The sequence below is a fragment of the Cynocephalus volans genome, chromosome 3 (genome assembly GCF_027409185.1).
Source record: "Cynocephalus volans isolate mCynVol1 chromosome 3, mCynVol1.pri, whole genome shotgun sequence".
NCBI classification, from domain to species: Eukaryota; Metazoa; Chordata; class Mammalia; order Dermoptera; family Cynocephalidae; genus Cynocephalus; species Cynocephalus volans.
Window position 1 is genome coordinate 144,367,942 of NC_084462.1, and position 12,568 is coordinate 144,380,509.

Genomic DNA, 12,568 nt, shown 5'->3' on the forward strand with positions numbered 1-12,568 from the left:
TCTGTGTGCTTCATTCAACCTCCTATCTATTTTGAGACAAAAGCTGTAATTTGGTGCTCCTACAGTAGAACTTCAAATCCAACTCAGAGGCAGTTCTCGTAACTGTCTGCTTTGCAGACTTAGCTCGCCTTTTATCAATTGATTTTTTTGCCTCTTAGCTGTATTGAAAGCCCCATGTTCCCTCGTGCATCTGGCATAAGGAACATATTGTGGGTCTGTTTACTTTGTGCCACACAGATAACATCAACACCATCTTACTAAAACAGAAAAGCTTTCAATTTGACGGAAAATCTTTAAATCTACATGAGTTTGGACAATTTGACATAAGAGTTCCCATCTGAAAGAAAAACCCAGGATATTAGAGCTCAAGGAATTATTTATTTTGTCTCAGAAGGAAGCCAGTCATGCAGTGTGACTACTTGTCAGGCTGATGATTTTCTCTGCTGGAAAAGGCCATTTCCTTATTCCTGCAGACCCCGGGCTTGGCCAGGAAGACTATGGAAGGTGGCTGGTGATTTTGAGCACATAGGGAGACAGCTGTCCCACTTTTCATCTCTGCTTTCCACCGATTAATTGGTTGGCCTTGAAAAGTTAATTAAAATCTGCCAAATGGGGATAAAAACGAAGAGATTTTTACTTTGCAGGAAGGTCAGATGGATTAGCAGTATTAACAGTACCTACATAAGGAGCTTCTTTGGTTGCCTGGTGATAGGTAAAGTGTGTTGAAATAATTAATTGCTATGAAAATGCCAGCCTTTACATATCTTTGTCGCAGATTAACCCAGGAACTAGCTAGGGGCTACAAAGCCCAGTTTTCATGGGTTGCAGCTTGGACTGGCTCATCCAGAGCCTGGCCGTTGCCTGGAGCTGTGCCTTTTTCAGAGTTCCAGGACAGTTACTGCCCAGCCCTACCCAGGATACCCCCAGAAACCTGCAGGTGGAATGGGTGTTTATTTGAATAGATAACCTGAGAGATGAGTGCAGAGATCCTCATTAACTAGGATATTTTTACCTTGGCCTTGAAGTTGATGATAAAACTAGGAAACGTTAACTAATATTAAAACCCAGGCCTAAAGGGATGTGGAATTCACAGTAGTGTGTTTTTTCAACCCCCACCTTCCATCTTCTTCCCTCTCTATCTCACCCACTTAATATACATATAGATAGCTATGGTGAAAGGTTCAGGGGAGAAGAAGGGAGACCTTATGTTTCAGCATAAGGTTTGAGATTTTGAGTATTGAATACTGGTTAAGGCAGGCTGTGGACACAGACTGCTGGATAATCCTGGCTGGACATAGGATTGGGGCATGGGGGATGAGTGTGTTTCTAAGCTTTAATTTCCTCCTCTAGAAATTAAAGATATTAAAATACCTACTTCATTAGGTTGATGTAAATATTTTTTAAAAGATGATGTTTCTTAGTTGGATTCCTCAATGAAGCAGAGCCTAAGGCAAAGGTTTTGGTTCCTTGCTTTGTTAGGGAATGCAGTTCCAGGGAACAAGAGTAAAGGACAGGGAGAGTGAGGCAGGGAAGAAAGGAGATCCAGTATGAAAATGTGCAGTTGAGTTGGCCACCACTCAGTATGACTCATTGCTTGATCACGTGGGACCACACTCCAAAGAGCTGTATAAACTGATCTCAGGACATCTGATTAAGGAGAAAAAAGTTTACTGCATGGGGGCTTAACCCCCACATACTATGGACTTTACATACATGGGTGCCAAGCAGCGTTCTGCAGCTTTCTAAGCCTCGGTATCAATAGGCCAGTGGTAAGAGCTGAGAACTATATAGTAGGGGCAGGAGATAAGACTTTATTGGGTTATTCCAGGCTGAAGCCACTTAGAGCCCAGACAGGCTACACCTGTAGGGAAGATGGAATAAGAGATGAGGCCAAGAAGATCTGAAGTGTATAAGAGCTGCCTTTTATATAGTCTATAAAGGATTTGCTATGGTCCCTGGCATAAGGAATGGCTTAGTAGATGTTAGCTATTATATATTTACGTTAGCAGGCAATATAGAAATGATGAAGAGTAGGCTAAAATAGATGGAAGTTTTAAGAGGAGACAAGGGAGTTTGAGAGAAGACTGATTTGATTTTTGAGTTCGCCTAACTCCTTGGAAACTTGCTTCTAATATTATATATACACTAGTCAGTTGTATTCAAGTCTCTATGGCAACCACTTTTATCATTTGAAACTAAGTACCTCTGAATAGAAACACTTACACACGATTGCATGCTCAGAAGAAAGGATATAAGAAGCTTCCCTTATTTTACAAGAAATCTAAATTTTCTTGGTTGATGAATTTGAATCTTAAAAGAGAAAGGCATTTATTAGATATCTACGAGGGGTCTTCAAAAAGTTCATGGAAAGATTCATGTTATCTTTAAATTCTATTTTTCCGCGAACTTTTTGAAGTACCCTCATATTATATGTCAAGTCCTCTACTTTTCACAACAACCCTATATAGTAGATATCTCCATTTTACTATTGAGGAAAACAGAATGTGGAAAAGATTAAATAACTCGCCCAGTGTCATAGAGCTAATAAGTGGTAGACTTGGGCTTTCTAAGGATGTTTGATTCCAGAGAACAATGTATTTTACCTGAACTCTGTGGGAAAGTTTCACCAATAAATGCACTTTTTGAGGTGTTTTATTATAATTTTGAAATGAAGATATCTCTAAATTGGCAAAGTCTGGTGTTCAATTACATAAATAAGAACTGATTTATACGAAGAATCAACCCAAAGGCTAGTTACAGATAAGAGTCATGGCTCCAGAGGAAAACGAAATCACATTGACATTATTTATAATTTGTTGGTGGGGTGGTTCATTATAGTAAATGCAGTTCAGCTCAGTAAGGTCCCAGTGAGGTCATCAGATCTGAGTGGCCACAAGTGAATTGCTATCTAAGGATGATATTCCATAAGGAGAGAGGCCATGTTTGAGAATAGGTAGCACCAGTCCAGTGGTGGGAATAGATATTTATGAAGTCTGGTCTGAGCAAGGTATTTTTACATCTATTAAAACTTCTGGGCCGGCCCGTGGCTCACTCGGGAGAGTGTGGTGCTGGTAGCACCGAGGCCGTGGGTTCGGATCCTATATAGGGATGGCCAGTTCGCTCACTGGCTGATTGTTGTGCTGACAACACCAAGTTAAGGGTTAAGATCCCCTTACTGGTCATCTTTACAAAAAAAAAAAAAAAAAAAAAAAAAACTTCACAGCAACACTCTACCAAGTAGACATTAACATGCATTTTCCCAGCCAGAGTACAGAGAGGCAGGGCTATTTGGCTGGGATCAAAAAGCTAGTCAGTAGTAGAGTTTTGATTTCAGTCCAGGTGCTCTGGCTTCAGGTCTAGTGTCTCTGTTTGATAAATGGCTGCTGGGTATGCCCTCCTAAACTCTTGCTACTCAGAGTGTGATCTGAGCTAGCACCGTCAGCATCCCTTGTGAGCTTCATAGAAATGCAGAGTCTTAGGCCCCACCTCAGACCTGTGAATCAGAATCCTCAGAAGATTCAGGTCCACATTAAAGTTTGAGAAGTTCAGCCCTAAACCTTTTCTCCCATATAGGTTAAAAATATACTGAAGGGTTATCTGCCCAGGATCCCCCAGTAAGATTCTTGTCTGTAATGTTGTGGGGGAGAGGAGAGAGGGAAGTGGGAAGAGGAACAGGTAAAGGGTCATGAAAATCAACTACAACATATATTGGGAAGTTAAAAAAAAAAAAAAGATTCTTGTCTGGAGGAGATTCTGGCCTGTAGAAAACAGGCCCAGGTTCGACCATTTCTCCTGGGGATGGAAGGAAAAGTCACCTGTTGGCAATTGCATGGTTAACTTATATTTAGACTTAGTATCTACGTTGGTGTCAATGCTAGTGGGCAATTGTGCTTTTTGAGAAGGAGTATATATGAAAACACTTTGCAAAATATAAAAACTTGATTCACTTCAAAAACATTCACAAAACCTCACTATATGCCAGGCACTGTGCCCTCAGAGAATTCACAGTCCGATGTGGAGAAACAGACCAGTAAACAGAGCTTTCTAATATAGGGGGACATGCACAGCAGTCAGAAAACATGAGATTCTGAGGAAGCACAAAGGAGCACCAACTCATCAAAATGTAGTTGGGCATTATCATGTCCATTCCTCATCTTTTCCTCTGCCTTCAACAGGAGCAGGATGGGACCAATTTGCAGGTGCCATCTGGGGTCTCAGAGCCCATCTCAAGGTGCGGTGACCTAGATGTCATCTTTGAACATAGCGCTGCGAGCCAGAAGCTCACAGTGACCATTGTGAGAGCACAGGGCCTCCCGGATAAGGACCGAAGTGGTGTCAACTCCTGGCAAGTTCATGTAGTGCTGCTGCCCAGTAAGAAGCAGAGGGGCAGGACGAGCATACAGAGAGGGCCCAACCCCGTCTTCCAGGAGAAGGTCACTTTCACCAAGCTGGAGCCCAGAGATGTGGCTGCCTGTGCCATCCGCTTCCGCCTGTACGCTGCCCGCAAGATGACCCGAGAGAGAATGATGGGAGAGAAATTGTTCCGTCTCAGCCACCTGCACCCAGAAGGGGAAATGAAAGTGACTCTGGTTCTGGAGCCAAGAAGTAATATAAGCGTGAGTATGTTAAATGGTGCTGCTAATGACGTGATGTGTTTGAAGACCTGGGATTGTCAGCCCTTGATTTAGTATGTTCAGCCCATGAATTCAGAGACCTTAATTTAATTTTCCATTTGGCTCTCCTCATCCATATAAGCCATGATTTGCACTTCATGGTACAATGGGTCTTTCATGCCTGTCTTCTCAATAATCTGGTGATGTATTCCCTGTCCATTTTAGGAAATGACAAAAGCAGTGTGGAACAGGGCATGGAAAAACCAGGAGAGGTGGCTTGGCCTTCTGGATAGTGGATAAGTGGTCCTACACACCCCTACCACCCCCAAATGCATTATGATGAATCTCAGAGATGGGACTTTCAAGACAAGGTCCTTCACAAATATGCTGGTGCAGGCTGCAACAGCAGCCCTCAACCCCAGCCACTTCTGAGACTTTCCATTAGTCTGTCCGGACTCCTCTCATGTGCCCCATTCCTTTGCTTACCCCAGGGTTTCAAGGAAAGACGCCATAGCTTATGTGTCTACAAGATGAGCAGCCCACTATTGTCATGGGTTATATGTTGCCTAATGTAAAGATCTCCTTTAAAAAACCATGTAAAAAGATCAGGTAGCCATCCTGGGTTATTGAGCCAATCGGCCATTCATTCAAAGGCACATACTGTCAAGTGCTGTCTGGGCAAAGCGGATGAAGGAAAGAAAGGAACACGTGATGCCTTGATTCTTGGGGAGCTTACTGTGTAGTGGAGGAAGGCAAGGAGACAGAGTGACACAGTCTGCTGTTTTTTAGAGGGGTCAGAGAAGCTTTCTTTGAGGTGGTGATAAAACACAGAACTCAAGGAATTGAGGGAGCAAGACTGGTGACGTGCAAATGAGGAGGACTCCAGACAGAGAGAATGGCACCTGCAGGTGTCAGGATGTGGGGAGGAGCTTGTCACATTTGAGGAGTAGCCAAGGAGCCAGAAAAGCTGGAATGTGGTGGTGAGGGATCTGTCCACTTGAATGTCTAATGAGATCTCAAAATTAACATCTCTGGACTTAAAATCCTGATTTTTTGCCTCCCTAAATCTATTGCACGTGCAGTCTTTCCCATCTTGCCTGAACTTCATCCTCCCAGTAGCTAAGGTAAAATATCTTAGACGTTGTCTGTGATTTTTCTCTTTTCCACCTGAAATCCTGCGAGCTCTGTCTTCCATCACAGCAGAACCTGGCTCTCTGCTGGATTATTGAAGCAACCCCCTGGTGGTGCTTCTGCCTCTGCCCCCACACTATTCCCAACACAGAGCCAGAATGAGCATTTTAAAGCATAACCAGATCATATCTCACCTCTGCTCAAATCCCTCTTTTTTCTAGCTCTTAGTAAAGTATATCTGAAATCATGGAAAGAAGCTGCTCTAGGAAGTCATGAGGGATCCTGCACTAAAATATAGGTGTGATCACACCTGTATTTCTCTGTGCCAGGCCCTGTGCTGTGTGCTGGGGGCACAGAGTTGAATGGGGAAAATGAGCCAGTGTAAAAGAACTCTGAAGGTGAAAATTCTTTCATTTACCAGTTATTCATTGAGCATGATAATATGCCAGATATTAGGCCATGCCCTGAGTACTGAGAGATTTATACAGATTCAGAACTTGACGGGAGGGCAAGTGGTGCAGTGATGGGTGCCACAGTAGAACCTTCTGTAGAAGTGCAGGGGTGGAAGTGATCCTCACCCGAGAAGCAAGAAAATTTTCATCTTGGGATTTTTATCTTCTAGACAGCAGGGACTGTAAGGCACCTGTGAAAACCTGTTAGCCCTGTAGTGTACAAATTGTGTTCCATGAAAGCCGGGGGCTCTACAGAGATGCCCATGGTTGGGTAAACAGGATACTTTCCTTCATATGTGCAGAATGTTTGATTCCTTTTATTGGTTTTATTTATTGGAATTCCTTATAAGAAGTTTTAGGACATAATTTCAAATGTTGGGAAGAAAGGTTTAAGGAAAGTTCAATGCACTTGTTTTTGGTGGAGGAGGTGGTGTCTCAGGGAGACTGGCTGTCCTGCCCCGGAAGGGCAGATTCCCACTCCTGCTTCTCAAGTGAGAATCAGTGTCCTGATCTACTTTGCTCTCTTCCTCCTGAGGTGCCTGGTGCATAAAGGTGGGTGCTGATGAGACACACGTACATGAATAAACATGACAGAAAGCTTAGGCTCTCTCCTGGGCTCACATGGTGCCCACTAGGTCACTTAGATCCATGATCCATGGGTCAGCTTCTTTATCAAACAGTTGTAAATGTGTTCATTTTCAATGTAATTCATTTCCTTAGAAGGCAAAATTTCGTATCTGGCATATACCTAGCAGCCTTCAGAAGCAGAAGTAGGCGCCAAATGTTCTATGTTGTGGTAGGCATCCAGCAGTCATTTCTTTTATAGTTGAGACAAAATGCCTCTTGTACTGCTTCATCAAGAAGCTGCAGAGAACGGAAACAAAGCTCAGGCCTAGAGTGGATGGGTTCCATAGAAACAGTCAAGTACAGATTACACAGAAGGGAGTTTTGGTCTAGATTAAATGCATTATTAGCTCTCCATGTATCTTAGAGGGTTTGATTTACACTAGCAATAACATCTTTGTCTGTTTTGTCTTTAGAGAGGAAATATTGAATGGAGACAGCTCTTGAGACAGATATGTTGGCTAATAATGCAGGGATCTCAGCCATGACTGTGCTCCCAGGCCCATTGTAATTCACACCGAGTGCACTGTTAGTAATCTTTGGCAGTCATTGAGACTGGGGTGGGCACCATTTCGCCGCACATAATATCAGCGTTCTCTAAAAGAGAGTAGTGCAGTGTGGGCCAATGGATTCTTTGTCACTCTTCCCCTCCAGAGTGGAGCGTCTCCGCTCAGCCCATCTGCAGTTTCTCACAGTGACAGTGCTTCATCCATGCAGTCGCTGTCCCATGGAGGGACGCCAGAGCTTTTGGTGGGGCTGTCGTACAATGCCACAACAGGGCGATTATCTGTGGAAATGATCAAAGGCAGCCATTTCCGAAACCTCGCTGTTAACCGAGCGCCTGGTAAGTGTGTGTCTGTCCTCCTAGCTCTGGTCCTTCCTTCCAAAGGCAAGGAGGAGGTGGTGTCTGCTTCATCTTAATTCTTTAATTTTTATGGTAAAAATGATCTTTGTATGGTTTAAGCAAGTGTTCACAAAGTGATACCTTTGTATTTTTAAATAGCTTTCTGTTTAATTAGACTGAAGGCTCCTTCCATATCTAGATGCATCTTGACACAAAATGGATTGGCCTGTGTGTCTATATTGTTTAAGAGAAAAGAATGATGCCTTTTCAGAAACATAATGTTTATGGGCAATTAAAATTTGCTAATACATCCCAAGCTCTCAACTTTAAAGAAGCACAGCTCAGGCTTTGGAGTGAGGCAGACCTGGGATTGAATCCCAGCTCTATTACTTACCCACTAGATTTGCTCTGATCCTGTGCAATTTGTCTCTTTTCTGAACTCCAGTTAATGCGTCTGAAAAATAAGATATTAGTAGTACCTTCCTCATGGGGTTGTTTTGAGGTTTAAATAAAATTATTTATGTAAAATGTTTAGCACAATGCCTAACACACAGTGATCACACAAGAAATGTTAGTGCTTGTGTTGATGATGTAGAAGGGGGTGCAGAAGGTGGATCTGGGGCAGTGCAGAACTCTCTCTCTGAGGGGAGGGGCTACCACTTCTGCGATCACCCCTGGAAAGGGGTGCTCAAGACATAACCCCATAGCTGTAGTCCAGGGTTCAAGAAGCCAGACTCAAAAAGCTGCTGCTGCCACCAACTGCCTCAATGGCCTCTCACATTCAGGAAGTTAGACATTACCAACTGGAATGATACTGTTAAAAAAAAATGAGCTCAGCTTTTTATGCTCTTTCTTGTCAGCAAAAAATAAATAAGTAAAAAGCTTGAAAGGGGCAGGAAGATGGTTTCTGCCTCAGTTCTGCTTTCTGGACCTCATGCAAATACATTTAATTAGAAGAATGTAATTTGTGTCTGGAATGCTAGCTGCAAGAGAATCTCAAAAATGTTGAATTTCCAGCCTTTCAAGTAAAGGAAAGTAAACTAGAAGGGGGTAGAGTTGGGAACAAGGAAGCCTGCCCACCATGGGCACCAAAGTCATATTGAAAGAAGGATGAAATCATTACAAATGCTGTAGGCTGAAAGTATCAACGGTCACTGGCCTCATGTGTCAGTAGCAGGTGAAAAGCCAGGTGAATCAGTAGAAAAGGGTCAGCTCCTACAACCAAATCTGGGCTCTCACTCTTTTTGGCACTTAACTGTACTGCAGCCCACAAAGGCTCTATTGAATGAGGGTATCTTTTTAGTCAATCTGTATTAAATCCATTAGAACAAGTTAGTAAAGAAAGCCCCAGCACTTTGGATGACCGAATAGACCAGGTGCATAAGCCATAGTCTGTGTCACTGCTCAGAGTCAGGTGAAAGCTATTTAGAATACATAATAGATGCTGATTATTAATTGCACAGCTGGAGTCTCTTTGCTAGATACAGCATTGATTTGCAAAATAGCTCTGAATTTACTAAAGATCTGTATTTACTACTTCTTCAGAGTTTTTGCCAATCTCTTTTCCTGTCCTTCTGAGATTTGGTAAGGTCTGAACAATTTTTTAGGAACATGGTGGAGGTGCAGAGAATGACGAGGATGGGGATCACATGTTCATGGCCTATTCAAGTCCATGCTTGGATGCTTCACTTTGTGTACTGGGTGGTACCAAGCACTGCAGGGAGAAGTACAGCATAGTAGTTGAGAAAGTATCAGCTGGAGGCTGGCCAACCAAGGTGCGAGTTCAGGCTCTGCCACTTACTGGCTGTGAGTTACAAAACTGTTCCAAATCTTAGTTTCCTCATCTGTAAAATGGGTGTCATAATAATGAATGGTTTATAGGTAGGGATAATGTATATAAAGCTGTGATGTTGAGAATGGAACTATTCTATGTGCGTAAATTTCTATATAAAAGAAAATACGCCACAGAGAAAACTCTATAACTGAATAGGGGGGAAAAAGCAAGTTCTAATTTAGAAATTGCTTTTATTCCAGAAGTTTCAGTCAGTTTGGCATTTAAGACATGATTTGTCATGGACAAAGTGTTGCAATTTAACTTAAAATGTAACAGACATGCTGGATCTTTGGAACCAAAGTAACAGAAAACAATGTCACTGTGATGCTATTAACTAAAACAGAAACCTGATATGGAGATAAAAGTTTGTTTGTCTATGTGGAATGCTGGTACTTGCGGAAAAATGAGTTTCATTAGGAGGTGATGAGAAAGTAGAAGGTTCCTTTGTGGGGCTTCTGAAAGGGAACCTCTTGGCACTTTCAAGGGCATTAGAGGTTGGCGGTATTGGTTCTTCATGATGTCTCACTTCATTAAGGCACGAGCCCTACTTTGATAGGTACCAGGCCAGCTTAGGTTATATTTTTAGTTCTCATAAGCAAGAGAGGGTGGGGGAACAGAAAGGATGAGGGAACAAAAGAAAGGATGAGGGAACAAGAGTGTTATGAGGTAACTCACAGAATTAGAGGAAAGTTGGGGTGGAGGGAGGGAAGGAAAGAGGATGGGAGCCAGGAGATGCCTGGAGCGTGAGCAGGGCTTGGAGGAGGAAGCAGGCCAGGCATGCAGCTCTGCAGAGTGGAGGGAGCCACCAGCCACCACCGGGAGCGGCTGCTGGGGGAGAGGCGTGTGTGGGTGCTGGTGTGAGCCGGGTCTCAGATTCTGCACTTGAGGTACTCGGCTCAGTGCGGTTACCTCCTCTGTAAAACGCAGACATCAGGAAGGTTCTTAGGGGAGTGGGAAGGAAAACAGGTTGAGCCTGAGTGTTGGGAACTTTTCTTCTCTAGAATGTTGTTAAGGTTTTACATCTTGCTGCAAACAAAGACAAAGGCTGGGATTTAGAAGTGAGAATCTTTTGCCTCAAAATTTCTCACGAATCAAAAGATAACTTTGAACTTGCTTATTTGACCCAGTTAGATGATTCTTCTGATATTTTCAACTTTTCTTCCTAAGCAAGATAGAAGACTTAAATAGTAGAAGTAGTAACTCCCATCTCCTCCCTCCGCTTCCCCCAACTGAGGTAAAGTCCTTGGGGGAGAGAGCTCAGTAAAGTGGTTTTACTGATGGGCAGGTGCTAGTGGGAACAATCATAGAGATAGGAGTCCCCACCAACACCAGCCAGAGTCTCCAGACACATCCCTCAGAATGGGTAAAGCTAACACGGCCGATTGTACCAAGTCTTGGTGAGGACGTGGAGAATATACTCTTGATGGGAGTGTAAAATGGAACAACCACGCTGGAGAAAGCCTTGGCAGTTTCTTATATAACTAAACATGAACTAAGAACCCAGCAGTTCTGTAGTTCTGTTCTTAGGTATTAACCCATAAGTAAAAAAAAAAAAAAAAAAAAAAAAAAAAAAGATCTGTACAAGAAAATTTATAGCAGTTTTATTCATAATGGCAAAAAGTGAAAAGAGTCCTTATGTCCATCCCGAGGAGAATGGATAAACAAATTAAGATATATTTACATGATGGAATACTCTTAAGCAATAAAGAGAAATAACATTAAACTTAGACATTCAACAACATGGAGGAATCTCAAAACTTACTGAGTACTTACTGCACGATTACATTGATATGAAGTTCTAAAATTGGCAAAGCAGATGAGTGGTTGCTTCAGGAGTGGTATTAGTGCCACAATGTACTGGGTAGGCTGTGACGGAATGTTTTGGGCTGATGAAAATGTTCTATATCTTGAAAGGGCCATGGATTAAATGGATGTATGTATTTGTCAGAACTCGCTGAATGGTACTAAGCTTTGTGCATTTCACACTATAAATTATATTCTGACAAAAGAATCAAACTGGCAGAGAAACAGTCACATAGGCCAATGGGACAGAGTAGAGAATTCAGAAACAAATCCATGTACTTACAGCCAACTGATTTTTGACAGAAGAGACAAGAACATACATTGGGGAAAGGATAGTCTCTTCAATAAATGGTGCTGGGAAAATTGGAGCTCCAGCTGCAGAAGAATGAAACTAGACCCTTATCTCACTATATACCAAAATCAGCTCAAATAGATAAAAGATTTAAATGTAAGACTCAAAACTATAAAACTTCTAGACGAAAACAAAAGGGAAACCCTTTAGGAAATAGGTCCGGGCAAAGACTTTATGAATAATACTTCAGAAGCACAGGGAACAAAAGCAAAACTTAATAAATGGGATTATATTAAACTAAAAAGCTTCTGCACAGCAAAGGAAACAATGAACAGAGCAGAAAGACAACCTACAGAATGGGAGAAAATATTTGCAAACTACGCATCTGACAAGGGATTAATATTCAGAATATACAAAGAACTCAATTCAATAAAACTCAGTAAAAAATAATCAAATTAAAAAATGATCAAAGGAACTGAATAAACATTTTTTGAAAAAGACATACAAATGACCAATAGGCATATGAAAAAGTGCTCAATATTGGTAATCATCGGAGAAATGCAAATCAAAACCGTAATGATATATCATCTTACCCCAGTCAGAAAGGCTATTAGCAAAAAGACAGAAAACAACAAATGCTAGCGAGGATGCAGAGAAAGGAGAACTCATACATTGTTGGTGGGAATGTAAATTTTTGCAGCCACTGTGGAAAACTGTATGGAGATTTCTCAAGCAACTATAGATAAAACTACCATATGATCCAACTATCTCACTGCTGGGGATATAGCCAAAGGAATGGAAAGCAACAAGTGTAAGGGACGCCTGCACTCCCATGTTTATCATGGCTCTATTCACAATAGCCAAGGGTTGGGACCAACCTAAATGTCCTTCAGTGGATGACTGGATGAAGAAAATGTGGTATGTATACAGAATGGAATATTACTCAGCCACAATAAAGAATGAAATTCTGCCATT

At 42.1% G+C, this 12,568-nt stretch overlaps 1 protein-coding gene across 1 annotated transcript in view; it reads left to right on the forward strand.

Annotated features, from left to right (window-relative positions):
- The window catches only part of SYT16 (synaptotagmin 16), a 115,471-nt gene that overhangs the window by 82,400 nt on the left and 20,503 nt on the right, over positions 1-12,568 (forward strand). Inside the window, exons 4-5 of the mRNA XM_063091368.1 lie at positions 4,176-4,616; positions 7,475-7,664. Coding sequence (XP_062947438.1) covers positions 4,176-4,616; positions 7,475-7,664 — 631 coding nt within the window. The remainder of the gene's footprint in view (positions 1-4,175; positions 4,617-7,474; positions 7,665-12,568) is intronic.